General features: G+C 36.2%; 2 protein-coding genes across 7 annotated transcripts; both read left to right on the top strand.

Moving 5' to 3' along the window:
* The first annotated feature begins 561 nt into the window (after positions 1 to 561).
* LOC110712148 (26S proteasome regulatory subunit 8 homolog A-like) lies at positions 562 to 6,071 on the top strand. Its single transcript, XM_021890584.1, has 9 exons — positions 562 to 841; positions 1,834 to 1,931; positions 2,109 to 2,333; positions 2,437 to 2,499; positions 2,747 to 2,910; positions 3,092 to 3,248; positions 3,346 to 3,444; positions 4,516 to 4,626; positions 5,682 to 6,071. The coding sequence occupies exons 1-9, from the start codon at positions 661 to 663 to the stop codon at positions 5,820 to 5,822; spliced, it is 1,239 nt and encodes a 412-aa protein (XP_021746276.1). The 5' UTR covers positions 562 to 660; the 3' UTR covers positions 5,823 to 6,071.
* Positions 6,072 to 8,171: 2,100 nt separating this feature from the next.
* On the top strand, positions 8,172 to 16,209 carry LOC110712145 (probable 1-deoxy-D-xylulose-5-phosphate synthase, chloroplastic). 6 transcript variants are annotated; one of them, XM_021890579.1, is made up of 10 exons: positions 8,172 to 8,601; positions 10,681 to 10,800; positions 10,946 to 11,110; positions 11,277 to 11,427; positions 11,534 to 11,802; positions 11,943 to 12,222; positions 13,080 to 13,372; positions 13,926 to 14,201; positions 14,528 to 14,812; positions 15,236 to 15,676. In XM_021890579.1, exons 1-10 carry the CDS (start codon positions 8,434 to 8,436, stop codon positions 15,302 to 15,304), a joined length of 2,076 nt encoding a protein of 691 aa, XP_021746271.1. In that variant the 5' UTR covers positions 8,172 to 8,433; the 3' UTR covers positions 15,305 to 15,676. The 6 variants fall into 6 exon arrangements, with proteins under 6 accessions (XP_021746271.1, XP_021746270.1, XP_021746272.1 ...); XM_021890578.1 differs by having other exon boundaries at positions 15,029 to 15,676; XM_021890580.1 differs by having other exon boundaries at positions 15,016 to 15,676.
* Positions 16,210 to 16,763: the final 554 nt, after the last annotated feature.

Here is a 16,763-nt window from a genome sequence, read left to right as displayed (position 1 = left end):
GGCTGCCGATTGTGTAGGCTGCTAAAAAAAACAACCTCAACCTCTTCGTCGGCAATTAGGAGGTGGTGGATTGCAAGTAAAGGGGAAGCGTGGTGGGTCGCCGGTGAAGGAGAGGTGGTAGGTCGCTGGTGGAGGAGAGGTGGAAGTGGTGGCAAGTGATGGTGAAGTAGTAAGGATATAACCATCCATAGTTCCATACATACATGTGTTAAATAATACTCCCTCTGTGTTTTAATAAGTGTCACAGTTTGACTTTTTCCACTATTCACATAATGATTTTGACTTATTAATTTACTAATACATAATATATAAAAAACACTAATATATAAAAAACAAATGTTATTGTATAATACAATGTTAGATTCGTTATAATGTATACTTTCATAGTATCAATTTTTGTATAATTTTTAAACATATTATTAGATAAATTAATGGTCAAAGTCATGTCTCGATATACGTGTTTGGTCAAACTATAACACTTATTAAAACACGGAGAGAGTAAAAAATGTTGATGGTGTTTAACACAATTTAAAAATCCTAAAAACACAATACTCTACTGTTGGGTTTTTACCTTTCCTCCTGAGCAAGCCACTTCCCTAAATTAAATTTTCTCTCTCCTCAAATCCCTCTTTTCTCACACAAACTCTTCTTCCCAAAAAAATGGCGACTGCTCTTACCGAACGAAGTAGCCCTGCAACAATGGCCTCCGGAACCACCACTCACGGCGATGGTTTACGCCAGTATTATCTCAAACGGATCAACGAACTCGAACATCTTCATCGCCAGAAAACCCTTGATCTTAGCCGTCTTGAAGCTCATCGTAATGAGCTCAATTCTCAAGGTGAAGTAAACCCTAACCCTTACTTTATCGAATTACTCACTTCTTTCTTTAATTTCTGTTCTCTTTGATTTTACTATCGATTTTTATTTATTGTTTTGAATTTGTTGTATTATTTTTTGCTGGGGGTTGAATTTGTCTTTGATCTCATCTTGGCATTGTTTAATTTGATCCCTTTTGAGTGTTTTTTTGGGTTTGGGGTTGTAATTTCGTTGTTAACTAGTCAAGATTTTTTTTTTTTTTTTTGGGTAAATTGTGTTTCGATTTGTTGCCGGCTTAATTGCAATTAAGATGTTTTAGTGTAGTAATTAGCTGAATACCAAGATTTCAGAAACTTTTGCCTTTGCCTTCGATTGTTGTGTGACCGAATTTGTGAAATGTCCTTTGCCTTGATTCTGAATTTCTCTACATAGGGTTTTGGAGTTGTGATTTCGATCAATTGTCTTTTGTGGTTCTACTGTGTGTAGTTGTAATTTGGTGGATTATTGAACAATAATGAGGGAAGGCCAATTTATTTCCTACCGTAATTGTTTTAGAATCTGGGAGTTAATTTTGAGTTGTGATTTGTGATGTATTGTGATTTGGGTGAAGCTTAGCCTATCAAAAAATTTACTAATTTCTTCAGAATTTCGATATAGTTATCTGATGTAAGATTCGAAAGTTCAGAATGGTTGCTGCTGTTGTTTATAGGTTTAATTTCTATCTTGCACCATTGCATTTCTGTTTGTTTCAGATTTCAAGCGGAGATTTTAATTATATGTAAGTTGCTTAAGTTTGGTATGCAGTTGATTGTTTGGAATGTGTATGTGTAAACAGGGAATTGTTTTTTTGTGTGGTTTGTGATGAATAAGGTGTACTTTGTAGTTGTTTAATCAATTTCAAATCTTACATAAAAACTATGCTTTATTGCAAGTATGCTTGAAAAGCTTGGCCTTTTACCCCACATTGAGTGTAGTTAGACTTATACTGTTATATACTATATTGGACATGCTCAGTCAGGATGCTCAAAGAGGAACTAATGCTGCTTCAAGAGCCTGGATCATATGTTGGAGAAGTTGTCAAAGTAATGGGAAAGTCTAAGGTGTTGGTCAAGGTAAGCTTATATCATTGTGTAGTGAGTCCTTTTTCTTTGGCGCCATATTTTTTACTATAGAATTAATAACTGTTAATGGTAGTGTTCAACTTACCAATTTTTTTTTTTATAATCATGACAGTAGTCTTATCGTAAATGATAGAGTGAAGTTTCTAATTATTACCAATCCTGTAACAGGTTCATCCAGAAGGGAAATATGTTGTTGATGCTGATAAGAACATTGACATAACAAAACTCACACCTTCCACTAGAGTTGCTCTTCGCAATGACAGCTATGTCCTCCATCTAGTCTTACCTAGTAAAGTTGATCCTTTGGTGAACCTTATGAAAGTTGAGAAAGTTCCTGATTCTACTTATGACATGATTGGAGGTTTAGACCAGCAAATTAAAGAGATAAAGGAGGTTAGCTGTCACCATGTTCACCCCCACCCAATGACAACAGTTTATGGGTAGATTGCTTTTGATAAATAAAGAGGGCAGTCTAACTCTTTAAAAATTGTTTCAGGTTATCGAGCTTCCAATCAAGCATCCTGAATTGTTTGAGAGTCTTGGTATTGCTCAACCTAAGGTGAAATTACTGAACATTTTCTGGTTTCGACCTACTTGAACCTCAATACCTCATTATGTTGAATGATTTAAAATTTTGTCTCTGGTTCTGAAGAGTGAAGACATGTGTTTGTTGACATCAACCCCCTTCTCCTCTTCATATTTATGGGCTTGTGGGAGACTTTCATTTCTATAGTGTGTTTATTTCTTCTATGGGTGTCTAACCATCATTTTTAATCACGACTGCATCTGTCTTTTGTTTTGTACAGGGAGTTTTGCTCTATGGTCCACCCGGTACTGGAAAAACTCTGCTTGCTAGGGCAGTGGCACATCACACTGACTGTACATTCATAAGGGTTTCTGGATCGGAGTTGGTGCAGAAGTATATTGGAGAGGGTTCCCGAATGGTTAGAGAACTTTTTGTTATGGCCAGGTTTGTTACATTTTTTGTTTAAAGCCTGCTATACTAAGTTGATATCCTTATTTGACTGCTATACTATGTTGATATCCTATTTGACATTGCATCAGAAGGTTTTTAAACTTACATTATTTGTTTGTGCTGATTTAGTCTGAATGAACAATGTGCATGACTCTTCGATGTTGCTGTTGTGCAGAGAACATGCTCCGTCTATCATTTTCATGGATGAAATTGATAGTATTGGATCAGCAAGAATGGAATCCGGATCTGGAAATGGAGATAGTGAAGTTCAAAGAACTATGTTGGAGCTTCTCAATCAATTAGATGGATTTGAAGCATCAAAAAAGATTAAAGTACTTATGAGTTGTTTTCTGAATTGTTCTTAGTTGTATTATTGGTCTATTAATACCTTATATTTCATTGTAATTGATGTGGCATAATTATCCTCAGGTTTTGATGGCCACAAACCGGATTGACATACTGGACCCAGCTCTCCTTAGACCTGGAAGGATTGATAGGAAGATTGAGTTCCCCAATCCTAACGAAGATGTGAGTTTAATATATTGGCTTCTTTCTTTATTCCACAGCTTTGTGGTGCGCTTCGTATTTGCATATTTCCTTCTTTAACTCAATTAACTGTCAAGCAAGTGCTTTACCCCCTCCCTGAAGATCATGTAGCTAAATGAGTCTCCTGCTTTGTATTCTGCTTTATGGACTGAAAGGACCCTTGTTGATCCAAGTAGGCAAGTTCAGTAAGTTTGGAGGGCATGGAGACACTTTCACCAATCTGTTTTCTTTTCTAGGCTTCCTCTTGAAGTTCCTTTCATAGATTAACCCAAAGTGCTGATGCTGTTGTCTTCTTTTGGAAAGGCTTAGAAACTTTTTTTTATTATACCTTTTTTGGATTGGATTGAGGGGAAAGATAGGGAAAGTGTTATTATGATGCGCTGTCTTTTGTCATTAAGTATTAAGTGGAGATTTTTTTTTTTTTTTTTTTTTTTTTTTTTTTTTTTTGTGACTTTGTGGGTATTCACATAACGATGAGAGAAAATAATGGTGGCATGTAACACGAAGTAAATTTAAAAACTTGAATCTGCCTATAAAGGATTACAAGTAAATAATTAATGATCCGAATCAAGTGGCAGTAGTTGTTTGGGTATAATGCACTCATTGCCTCATTGGTTTATAAAATATTCTTAGGTGCGGTGTTAAAAACAACATTTAAAGTCTTGTTGATCTATGGAAGAAGGAAGATTTTGTTATATTTTTATTCCCTAATGACATGGAAGAACATTGTAATCAAAAGAAAGCACTTTGCCACTTAGTGACTCATATAGTTACATCTATCGATGTACCAAATTCAGGGTGCTCACCCTTTCTTTGCTTTGACAAGGTGGTCTTTGTCCTTTAAATGTAGTGCCAAGCATTTGGTAATGCATTTTTGAAATACATATGTTATTTGGTTTATGGACATGCATTACCAAGCAAGTAGAAATTTAGAATGAGCTGTTTCCCTTGCATTTATAAATTTAGATAATTTAATAAAATTGTATCTGAAATTCCCCAACATGTTAACAGTGCTTCTACATTTTTCTAAATGACTTCATTGCATCTTTTCAGTCTCGTTGTGACATCTTGAAGATCCACTCTAGAAGAATGAACTTGATGCGTGGGATTGATTTGAAGAAGATTGCTGAAAAGATGAACGGCGCTTCTGGTGCAGAGTTAAAGGTTTGCAAACTGTTATTTTCCTTCAGCATCTTATATAATTTTTCGGTGTAAAATGAGTATTAAATTCTAGAGCTTTTCAAATGATACAGAGTTTCCAAAGGATTATGATTTCTTACAACATGAAACATGCTATACATGCCATCCCTAAACCATACTTAGACAAACCATTGGCATTATAATGAGACTAAAGCTATCAGACAATGCTGTTTCCTTCCATATTGGAAATGCCGATCATTAATTATATGCTTAGGCTTTTTTGTTTGTTTGTTTATTGGGATAAACTGAAATGCTTTTGCCTTTTTGGCACCAGAAAAGGGTGTAAGAGAGAGAAAGGTGACAAAGTTTGGCTTGTAAGGAACATTGGATTTTTGTCAGTCTCGTAGATATACTTTGTTTTTGTGCTATCCTGCAGAAACACGACACTAGTGAAAATTTGAGATTTAGGTCTGCAAGAGTCGCAAGTTATTGTTGCTTTCCCCTGAAACGTGATGAAAGTTGTGCTGTGCTGATTTTCTGAATCTTAAGCTAGTTTATTGGTAAAATGTAATTGAGACTTGGGAGTTGCGATGCAGAAATTTCCTTACAAACATGTGTCTAAGAGCATATATGTTATCATTGTGAGCTTTGAGTTTTCATTTTAATGGAACCCAGAAAAGGGAATTTCTAGTATTCTATTGTCAGTTGCTGAAACTAACAGAATTTGTGCTAGCATGACTTAATTACAAGTACAATGTTTACAAAACAATAATCTAGAAGTTGGCTGTGATAAGCTATTGAATCTTACTAACTGCTTTAATAGCCAATGAATTGACATTTGCATATGTGAATCTGTGTTTGGCTGCATACCTGTTAGCATATGAATCGAAACAGTTTATCTAATTGATCCCCCCCCCCCCCCCCCCAACCTCCTCTTTTCTCCCTGTTCATTTATGATCCTGTAGTAAGTTATTTTTGAAGTTGAACTATGTAAACATAGATATCTTGGTCTATATGATTTTTCCTGTCGGTGATTTATACATGTATGTAACCAAATTCCTCTACTCTGGAGTGTGCAGGGTGTATGTACTGAAGCAGGTATGTTTGCTTTGAGAGAGAGGAGGATTCACGTAACACAGGAAGATTTTGAAATGGCTGTGGCAAAGGTGATGAAGAAGGATACAGAAAAGAATATGTCCTTGAGGAAATTGTGGAAGTAAAAACTTCATGTCCTTGTATTTTTTCTGGCAGCATTGATTTTCCCATTGAAAAATTGACGAAACAAGAAAATCTTAAACTAGTTACTAGCAAACTGAATAGCAGAGAACAGATGAATGAATTCCTTCCTATATATTTTTTCTCTGGTTTGGTTGGTTGGTATTTGAAGCTTTAATTGCTAATATGTATTAGCTAGAGGCTGGTGGTAAATTATTTGAAGTGTTATAGTTCTTCTGCAGTGCTCCTGTCCATTTCATCCAGAAAATTTTACTGTATTTGGTAAACAAAAGAACACAGCTTGTATATCTAGCAGTAAATTTACATTACTGGAAGATCAATTAGATCCGATAAAATTGACCCATATTAATTAGGCCATGTTTTCTTCAGAGCTAGACTCAGTTTGTATCCTATATTAACAAACTATGTTAATATCAACAATAAAAAAACATATTTCTTTCATCTTCTTCCTTTAATTTAAACTCACGCACAGTAGCACAATTGTTTCATCAAAAAACAAAAAACATTGGACTTGCATCTTCTTCCTTCATCAACACCACAAACAACCCCCTTGGAAAAAAAAAAAATACAAATTAAGGGAATGGTTTGGTTAACCCAAAATGGTAGGTATTGTTGAGGGCACATGGGTTTTAAGTCTTTAACAATGGAGCATCTATTAGAGCTTGAAGAAAGCTTTAGTTCGGTGGGGTTTGAAGATAATTGAAGAAGGTAAAGACTATTTAACTATAAAATTGCTCATAACATGATTCTCATCGTGATAAGTGGCGGTTGTTGTGGTGGCGAAGAAGCGGAGATTGAGCTCCATTGTTGAAGATCTCTATGGTTGAAGCTCTAATGTTAGATAATTTACAATACTATCCATAAACAACTAGCGGATATTTTTTTTGGTGTTTAGAGAGACACAAGGGAGAGTAATGAGAATCAATCTTAGGATCATCTAGAATCAGGAGGGAAGCTTTAACTACTTGATCTATCTCTCATTCTCGCTTAGATAGGATATTAACTTTTGTATTTTTTCGTTTTCTTCACCTTATTTTTGTAGAATTGAAATTAATTTTACTAAACTTAATTTTATTATTATTATTATTATTATTATTATTATTTTTACTGATTCTTTGTTCTGTAAAGTTATAGATTCTTTGTTCTATAAAGTTACTGATTTTTATGCATTAAAAATTATTTTTATTTTTATTGATTTTTTTTTTTTTGCTGAACTAATTTTGTTTTTACTAAACTAATTTTTTTTACGGGAATATTATTATTTCAAGAGAAAGAAATCAAGGCCTTAATTACCGATACAAACCTACACCTTAAAGTACATGATATGATTAATTAATTGATTATTTCAAAAAAAAAAAAAAGGTACATGATCTGATTGACCCTGACTGTAATGAACTTGAGTTGGATTGACTCGTTCACAATTTTTGGGTGCAAAACCGCGTCGAACTAGACCTTGAATATCCCTACAACGGTACAACCATACCTAACTAACTACACTATGAATATCCCTACACACAAGCTCAACATCAACTTGGAGTCTTGGACTATAATAGATTGTTGTGCATATGAGGAGGGATGGCTTAGATAATTAGATTGAGTCTAGGTGCTGCATGGGAGATTTGTGCTAGTCTCGTGACATATTGCTAACTAAGCATAAAACAACATCAACTTGAACTTATTGTTGCGTTTTGAATGTGATTGCATATAAGAAAAAATAATTTAAAAGAGGTACAAAACCTGCAAGGGTGACTCTTAGGAGATACTGAATTAATGATGAAGTAGAGTACAGGAGCGATAACAAAAACCCCATTTAAGATACTCCCCACTATTGTATATTGAATTATTGATGGTCTAACAACTAGACGTGCAAAAATAATTCATACTCGATTACTCAGATTTACATATCACCAAATCAAGCATAAACTTTACTACGACTTGAACCCGAAGCATATTAACAATTATGATGAACCACTTTTATATGGATTTTAACTCGACAGAAAACTAGCAATAGAATTTAAATAAAACTGGACTCCTGTTTTCAGAAAACCATAAAACTCTATTGTAATTTAATATATATTCATAACAAACTTATTTTTTCTTTGATAATTGCAGCAAAAAACTAATTCTAATTGGACCCGAAACATACCCAACCGAGTTACTCCATATGACCTATCCATATAGATCCAAGTATCCAACAATAATCTAACCCTGTTGTGAACGACCCGAACAATCCAATTGCCACCTCGACTTAAACAAGCTCATCAGCAGGCCCCAACAGTTCACAGCAACGTGCTCAGTTTTTATCCATCCAGCTCTAGGCAGTAGAAACAGCCAATACTATCTCAACACTATGCAACTGATAGTGCTTCATTTGTCTCCACTCAAACTTGTACCCTTTCATTTTCTGCATACCACTAGAACTCTTTCTTTGTCATAATTTGTGACACTTCAATTTCAATTTCTGGGATTCAAAGTTCTTATTACTCGCGCAAAACTTGCTCGATTTTCTGCTGAAAAGATGGGTACTTGTGTATTTTGATGGCAATTTGGTGGTAAATTTCTGGTTCAATTTTTGTGGGGTGTTTGATTTTCTAGATGGGTATGGCTTATCTTGAAAACCCATTTGGAATTTCTGTTCAATCTCTTGGAAATTCTAAAGATTTTCTTCATAAATTGGAATCAAGAAGCTTCAGCTATCAATCAAATTTTGAGTTTTGCAGAAAACATGCCTGTTCACCCTTAAATTCCAGCTTTACATTCAAGGTATTATCATACATTCATACGATTTTGCTATGTGTAATCATGTTTATTTGTTTATAAAGTTACTGAATTATCATGAATATGGAGTTTGTTTTTTTAATCATCAGAAGATTACAGTCATTAATGTTGTTGCAACCTTTTTAGGGTGATATTAGAGCAGTTGTTTTCTACTAGTTCTGTTTAGACTCTTCATTTTATTTCAAATACCGTCTGATCCTTGACACTCCAACATTGGCACGAATACTTAATGCTTCAATTTGGTCAAAAACATGGAATTGTTTGGTGATATAGCCGAGTCTAGCATTTGGACATATGGTCGTGTTCGACATGATTATGGAATTCTATAGGACAAAATTCATCTGAATTCACCCTCTAAAGATTGCTTCATACTCCGTTTATAGTATAAAGTGTAGATTATCAGCTATAAGAAGTCATTTTTGACTATTGTAGCTTAAAGCCTATTATTGTTGCAAAAAATTGTGGACTATTGATATTGTGATAGGGAGTGGGGTGGAATTATTGACAATGAAGTACCTTTGGACTTGAAGAGTATGTACCACCAATAAATTAGATTTGGATAAGTAAGAAACAAACTTCAAGCGTGGTTAGGCGAGCTGGCTCGTGGTATTCTTTAGAATGCAAAGCTTATGAAAGAAATGTGGGGAATGTTCCATGTGTGTGTGAAAGGGAAAATGGCACAACATTGGAAGATTGACAGGAAGTTGACAAACATTTGGGGTTAGTGGGCTACTCTTCATTTTTCCTATGGTTTAATTTGTCGTCAGTCATCACAGCTTAAACGAGTGGTAATTTAAATCAGGAAACTGCTGGAAGATGAAATTCAATTCCGTGAATGATGGGGTTCACATGCGTGAGTCAGGCTGTCATGTCCTTGCAGGGTGGGTTTATGGAAGCATGTTGTGTTCTGTTATTCGGTTGAATGACAAGGTTATTATAACGAGTTTTTATAAAGGTGTGATTTGTGTACACATGATCGCTCTCAGGTAATTTTTTGGATTTGTGGGTGAGGGCACTACACATGGGTAGTGTGTGGGAAACTAGCAAATTCGAGTCCGATAATATGTTCTCATCTGGATGGGACTTGGGAGCATGGTGGTGCTTTAGGTGAGGTTATTGTCCCCTGACTTGCATGGTGTAGACTGTTGGTCAAGTTGTATCTTCCTTGGTGAATTAGGAAGATGATTCCCTAGGTGGATGTGCAATGGTGATATGCTTTCTTCTTGATGGGTGTCTTCTTGTAAACAAGTCTTCGGTTGGAAAATTGTTGGGTTATGGAGGCTGTTGTGTATTGTGTGGGTATTGGGTCTTGGAGCCAAGCTACAAATTTGGGCCACTTCTATGCTGGAGCCTATTTGCGTGGAGTGGTTGGCACTTGTTGGGCTATGAAAAGTGTTTTCCCATGAGACAAGAAGCAACAAGTGATCAAAGTTGCTAGTTGGCAATTTCGTAGCTTTAGGATCTTATCTATTTCCTAGTCGAATCAATATATAAGAAGTTGACTTTGATTAGTATTACTTATACTAGCTGTAATACGAGTCTAGGTGTTTAAGCACATATGTAGGTAGGTAGAAAGACAAGATGGAGTGTTTGGGACTTTGGGTTAAAAATGAGGAAGATTCAATAAGGATTTTTTAGTACCTTAAATGATTAGGTTGGGTGCGGAACTCTCGTGGGACCAAGGGTGATCTTGAGAGCCTTGACATAACTTTCGATGTAAAATCATTGTTTGTTGCTTTTTGTCATTTCCTGTGTTTATTTCCGCGTGATATAACTTTCGATTAACTGCATTAGAGAACCATAGTCCTAAAAGAAGACTTTAGTTGGCTTATAAAATCAAAGTGGATATATACGATAGCATTTATGTTGTTAAATATTGTTATGTTTTACCCTTTAGGGCAAACTTTTTGGTGTTCGGTTTTTCTTTTCTTGTTATTTTTCGGACTATTGTGCACTTTTATGAAGCTTCCCCCCCCCCCCCCTCTCCCCCCTCTTTATGTGAACTAAACAGCACCCTTTTATGTACAGAGTGCTATGTGATATATCTTGTCTTCTTGAATGCAGGGACATGCAGGAAGAATTCGAGCTCTTGCCAATAACAGTGACTTTTTCTGGGAAGACGTGCCTACACCTATTCTTGATATGGTTGAGAACCCCATTAACATGAAAAATTTGTCACGAAAGGTTGAGAAGTCATGGTACCTTTTTCTTTACACCATTTGGTACAATTATGAATAATAATATTGAAACTTAGTGTCTTTATAAGATGAAAACAAACAAGCAGTAGATTGAAGTTTTATGCCAATTGATTAGAGTCCTGGTGCAACAGGAGCTGAAACAATTATCTGATGAAATCCGTGGAGAGCTGTCTCTCATGGTATCAAAAGGACAGAAAAATTTAAAAGCTAGTCTGTCTGTGGTGGAGCTGACTGTTGCAATTCATTATGTTTTTCATGCACCAATGGACAAGATTTTGTGGGATATAGGGGACCAAGTGAGTTATCAGGCCCTTTTTATCATTATGGAATTCTCTTGGCTCGGCTGTTCTGTTGCTCCCATTTGTTTTCATTTCTTCCATTTTTTGATAATTGAGATGTGATATTATGAAGGGAGTTCAACACATATTTATACTAAATTTGATGCCTTCTGCATTTGAGCAGACGTATGCACATAAGTTACTCACAGGAAGAAGATCCCTGATAAGTACGCTGGGACAAAAAAATGGACTTTCTGGTTATACTTCCCGTTTTGAGAGTGAATTTGACCCCTTTGGTGCTGCTCATGGATGCAACAGTATCTCTGCTGGACTTGGTAGATTTTAAATTTTCTTACTAATAGATATGCTTATTTCTGTAGGAAAAGTGAAAATATTGCTAAATAAACATAACCACACCTCCATTATATCCACTTATTTCAGGTTTGGCAGTTGCAAGAGATATCAAAGGGAAACGTGAGCGTGTAGTTTCTGTTATCAGCAATGAAACAACTACTGCTGGTCAGGTCTACGAGGCAATGAGTAATGCTGGATACTTAGATTCAAATTTGGTGGTAATCTTAAATGATAATTGCCACTCTTTGCATCTTAAGCCTGATGAGGATTCCAGGACACCAATTACTGCACTCTCTAGTTCTTGGAGCAAGGTGCAATCCAGCAAAACTTTCCGAAGGTTCAGAGAAGTTGCTAAGGTATGGTTCTCTTGGTGGTCCTTACTGAAAATAAACTGAACAATTTTTAAGAGAATGAGTTAGCATCCCCTGTTTCAATGAAAGTCATAATTTTGTTCCATTGTTGTATTAATGAGTTTTTTGTTATCTTTTTCCTTTAGGGTCTTACTAAGAGAGTTGGTAAAGGTTTGTATGAATGGGCTGCCAAAGTCGATGAGTATGCCCGTGGTATGCTGGGTCCTACAGGATCAACACTCTTTGAGGAGTTGGGACTGTACTACATTGGTCCAGTAGATGGGCATCACATTGAAGATCTAATTTGTGTGCTACAAGAAGTAGCTTCGTTGGATTCTATGGGCCCTGTATTGATTCATGTCATGACAGATGAAAACATTGGACAACCTAAGAAAATGAGTGAAACTGTGGAAAATCTTGATGAAGGTAATTTATTCAGTATTTACCTTTATTGCTCTTCAACATCAGTTTTGTACATTATGGCTGGATTCTATATATATGCATATCTGTCAGGATGATTCCGTCTAATGCTTTGACGAGTTTTCTCAGTTATATTCTAATCAGTGTCTTGGTCTTAGTTATTTCAGCTTTTTTAGCCTGTGATACGATACAATACAATACTATTGTTTTGACTCTTTTATGCCTTTCAATTGTTTGCTTCCACTAGTAGAGATGGATACTGAATTTGTTTTGCTAGCATGGTTAAGCTGATAACATCTTGATTTTCAATTGAGTAAAGTATTACGTTTCCACTTTAATAATGCTCAGTTAAGTGGCAGGTTTCTGAATTGAAAAAAACTTGGAATTTCTTTCTTTTTACGCATGCATGTGCCACAATGAGGAAAGGTTAGACCTTTTCTAGCTGTCAGGTTATCACTGTTGTTTAAGGACTTCAATTTGTTATTGCTCTTTATGTTTTCATGCTCTCAAAAACTCTAGCTGAGATCAATTGCAATGAAGAAAAGCACACTATGTTGCAACTTGAGGAAGGTGTGGATCTTGATTACATTTACTAACTGATATATGCTCGAATCCTTGGTGTCCATTCTCCACTTAAGCTGTTTGACAATTCCTGGAATATTAAAATAGTTGTAGTGACTAGGAGTCTTGGAGATTTGTTTATGTACTTGCATATACCAGATTCCAATCTTTTAGTGAAGGCAATATTTTAATGGTTCAGGAGAAAACAAAGCCAATCGTCTTATTAGTAACAGCATATATAATTTTAAATCGCCATAATAGCCAACATTTTTTCAATGCTTATCCTTTTCTTTACATTTCAGGCTCAAGTGATATTGATTCATTGATAGCTAGAATTGGCCCTCAAACATATGACCACTACTTTATAGAGGCTTTATCATTGGAGGCAGAGAAGGACAAGGATATAGTGGCAGTTCATGCAGGAATGAGGATGGAGTCATCAATTCAGTTGTTCCAAGAGAACTTTCCAGATAGGTTTTTTGATGTTGGAATGGCCGAACAGCATGCTGTTACATTTTCTGCTGGTCTAGCATGTGGAGGACTCAAACCATTTTGTATCATTCCGTCTGCTTTCCTACAGCGAGCTTATGACCAGGTCTCGTCTCTCCACCCCCTCACCTTTTCTCCCGCATTTGTCTAATCTTTTGTTTATTATTACTCACTTTAGGCCTATCTTAAAGATACTAAAACATGACAGTTGCTTGACTCTGGGAAACAAGCTTGGCCATAAATGATTCCAAACAACATTATATGACCCTGGGCATCCCCTACCATCCCTTGAATTTTTGACACTCTGTCCCGAAATCTCCGAAAATAGTCCAATTTTGTGTATTATAGCCTTCAAACTTGGCCTCCAGAGCACAGTTTTGGACCCGGCAAGATCATGCATCGAGGTCCTTCCCGGGGTTCCCAAAGCGCCCAAGGAAGCCTACTTGGTGCCCGGAATTATCTCATTCATGTCTTGGCTCACCCTTCATTATCATGTCTTAAGATGCCTTGCCTTAGCCTTCATGATGATTTTAATTACTATTTGCTGCCTGATACATTGATTTCTTGTAAGCTGCTAAAAATTAAATTATCTGAAATGGCTGCAAATTGGTCAAAGGAGAGTTGAAAAACATGTGCTCATTTGTCTCTCCTGTTGACAGATTGTTCACGATGTTGATAGACAGAAAGTTCCAGTGCGTTTTGCTATCACAAAGGCAGGCATGGTAGGTTCCGATGGACCAGTGTGCTCTGGCTCATTTGATGTAACTTTCATGTCCTGCTTGCCCAACATGATTGTGATGGCTCCCTCTGATGAGTTTGAACTTGCTCGTATGGTAGCCACTGCAGCACAAATTGATGATCAACCAGTGTGCTTCCGGTATCCCAGAGGCTCTATTGTTGGCATAGATAACCCCAAGTGTAGAACGCCAATTGAGGTAGTACTTCACTCTGAAAGTGTGCTCTTTACTTTATCAATTAAATGAGCACAGTAGTAAGTTGAAAAACCTGATAAATAAAATTATTGTTTCCACTTTGTTATCTCCTGTAAAATACTTCAGATAGATTGCTAAACATGGATTGGCGATGCATCTGTTTTGTTCTGTTTAGACCTTTTGGTCTAATATCCCTATTACTGCTGATTATTTTTCTGCCTTAACGTATGTTATTTTATGTTTGACTTTTATTTCTATATTTAATGTGATTGATACTTGTAAGTTTAGTGCACCATTGCCTTAGTTGTGAACCGTTTTCTGTAGAATAGATTGGCAAGGGGAAAGTCCTCATTGAAGGAAAAGATGTTGCTTTATTAGGATATGGAGCCATGGTTCAGAACTGCCTTTTGGCTCAGTCTCTCCTTTCAAAGCTTGGAGTAGAAGTTACTGTTGCGGATGCAAGATTCTGCAAGCCCCTAGACATTAAGCTTGTGAGAGATCTTTGTGAAAATCATGCCTTTCTGATTACTGTAGAGGAAGGATCTGTTGGAGGATTTGGGTCCCATGTTGCCCAATTCATTGCACTTGATGGGAAGCTTGATGGAAGAGTTAAGGTAAATCTTTAAACTGATTTTCTGTTAAATTTTATTGATAAAATTTAAGCTAATAAATCAATCCTACACCCCTTTCGACTTTTTTTTTTTTTTTTCCCTTTTAAAACTCGAATGTATGATATTTGAGGAACTTTACATGATCTATGTTTGTGGAATTCTTTCCGACACAGCTAAGTGCTTGACCATACTCTGATTTATCTCAGTTATCGCCTGTAGAAACCTCTGCATTTAGCTTTAGCCATTTCCAAGCCTATCAATGATTACTTATGGAGTGGAATGACTTTTAAGGTTCCATGACCTACTGTTTCTATTGGTGTGTACATGTTTGGCCGTTTGGGCTAAATATTCATAAATGAGATTGCAAGTTTGAGCCATGGGATTTGCATGCTGGGATATATTTTCCTCATTTCACCTCTTCTCTAGGAAACTGCTGTGCTTGTATCATGTCAAAACAAATTTGGAGGCACTTGTACAGTTCAATTTTTTTATTGATACCGAGATACAGTGACACGGTGTATAGAGAAAGTGATGTTGAGGGGGTAAGCTGAGAAGCCTATCTTTGTGGAAACAAGTTTACACAATATATATTTCCCGGAGTATAATGCTGGAGCAATGTGTTGTCACCTTCTTTCCTTTCACATCTCTGCTTCTGTTGTGCAAATGGCATATCCTAGTTCAAGTGTTTAACCTTGAGCAGATGCAGTCAGTGCTCTTAATTTTGTGATATCTGTGACTCTTTCAGTGGAGACCAATTGTATTGCCGGACACCTACATAGAACATGCATCTCCAAACGAACAGCTTACACGTGCAGGGCTGACTGGCCATCATATTGCTGCCACTGTATTGTCTTTACTTGGTCGAACCCGGGAAGCCCTTCTTTTGATGTGCTAGATTCTGGATTTTGTTATTGATCATCAAGGAGTGACTGATATTAACTTTCTGGCCATTACAAAGGACACTGGAAGAGTGGCGAAAGTTCATGAGGGCATACTGAACCATTGGATCACGATCATGTTTTATTCTGTACATCCTGTAAACTTTTTTCGATGTGATTACCTAGTTTCTATTTGTTCTGAGGGAAGTTACTGGCTACCTGAGAAAGGATGAACATACAAAAGGCTCGTAGTCTGCAATGAAGTTGCTTCGGTATATGCTCCACACTGGTTGCTCTTCTAAATTGGTCATCTTTTTTATATGAGCCTTATATTTCCTATAGACAAGTTAGCATCTTGTACATTATTATGAAGTACAACGTATTGTCTGCTATGTTGTAATATTTTGTATTTTGAATGGTAATATGATAGTCTGTAGCAAGTTGATGAGCCTTGTAAAGTTGTAATGTTCTGTCAATTGAAATTTTTGCTAAAAGTAAATCAATGAATTGAGAATTACCACACGTACTTACCGCGACTTGTATGAAGCCAATACCCAAATTTTTTTATGTACTACAAAATTTAGTAGATTTTTTTTAGTGGAAAAATTTAGTAGATTTGACAGTATTTTTCATTTTGAGATTAAGGGGTCTAATTTAACAAAAAGTGTACGTAAACCAAGCATGCTTGACAGAGTTGGTGGGTAAGACACCTTTTGTGACCTTCAAGTTCAAGCCTTATTAACTATAATTGTTTAGCATTAGGGGATTCTCTTACCTCCCTTTTTTTTAAGCGTCGACCTGTGTAGCTGAGCTAGCTTCACCTGTGAGAGGTGTTGGTTTATTAGCGTCTTTTGATAAAAAAAAATTTAAAAAATAGTCCATATATAAAAAAAAAAAAAAAAATATTACACAATCAAGGATCGATGCAATGGAATGACAGTTAAAAATCATTGGCAGGATGATGGAAGATTCAACCACCATATAAAGGAGTCAAAAATCTCTGATGGGTAGCAGTATTACACGTGTCAGAAGCCCACAAGCTTTCTCAAAAGACTTCAAGAAACAGGAAAAAAAAA

The sequence above is a fragment of the Chenopodium quinoa genome, unplaced genomic scaffold (assembly GCF_001683475.1).
Source record: "Chenopodium quinoa cultivar QQ74 unplaced genomic scaffold, ASM168347v1, whole genome shotgun sequence".
NCBI classification, from domain to species: domain Eukaryota; kingdom Viridiplantae; phylum Streptophyta; class Magnoliopsida; order Caryophyllales; family Amaranthaceae; genus Chenopodium; species Chenopodium quinoa.
This window is presented reverse-complemented; position numbering and strand designations above follow the sequence as displayed.

What these genes read in the sequence shown, in the direction of transcription:
- LOC110712148 (XM_021890584.1), top strand. Translation starts at nt 661, where the DNA reads ATGGCGACTGCTCTTACCGAACGAAGTAGCCCTGCAACAATGGCCTCC. An exon ending in GAACTTTTTGTTATGGCCAG is followed by an intron (nt 2,911 to 3,091) that starts GTTTGTTACATT and finishes GCTGTTGTGCAG; the next exon opens with AGAACATGCTCCGTCTATCA. An exon ending in CTTCTGGTGCAGAGTTAAAG is followed by an intron (nt 4,627 to 5,681) that starts GTTTGCAAACTG and finishes TGGAGTGTGCAG; the next exon opens with GGTGTATGTACTGAAGCAGG.
- LOC110712145 (XM_021890577.1), top strand. Translation starts at nt 8,434, where the DNA reads ATGGGTATGGCTTATCTTGAAAACCCATTTGGAATTTCTGTTCAATCT. An exon ending in ATTCCAGCTTTACATTCAAG is followed by an intron (nt 8,602 to 10,680) that starts GTATTATCATAC and finishes TCTTGAATGCAG; the next exon opens with GGACATGCAGGAAGAATTCG. An exon ending in TGTGGGATATAGGGGACCAA is followed by an intron (nt 11,111 to 11,276) that starts GTGAGTTATCAG and finishes GCATTTGAGCAG; the next exon opens with ACGTATGCACATAAGTTACT.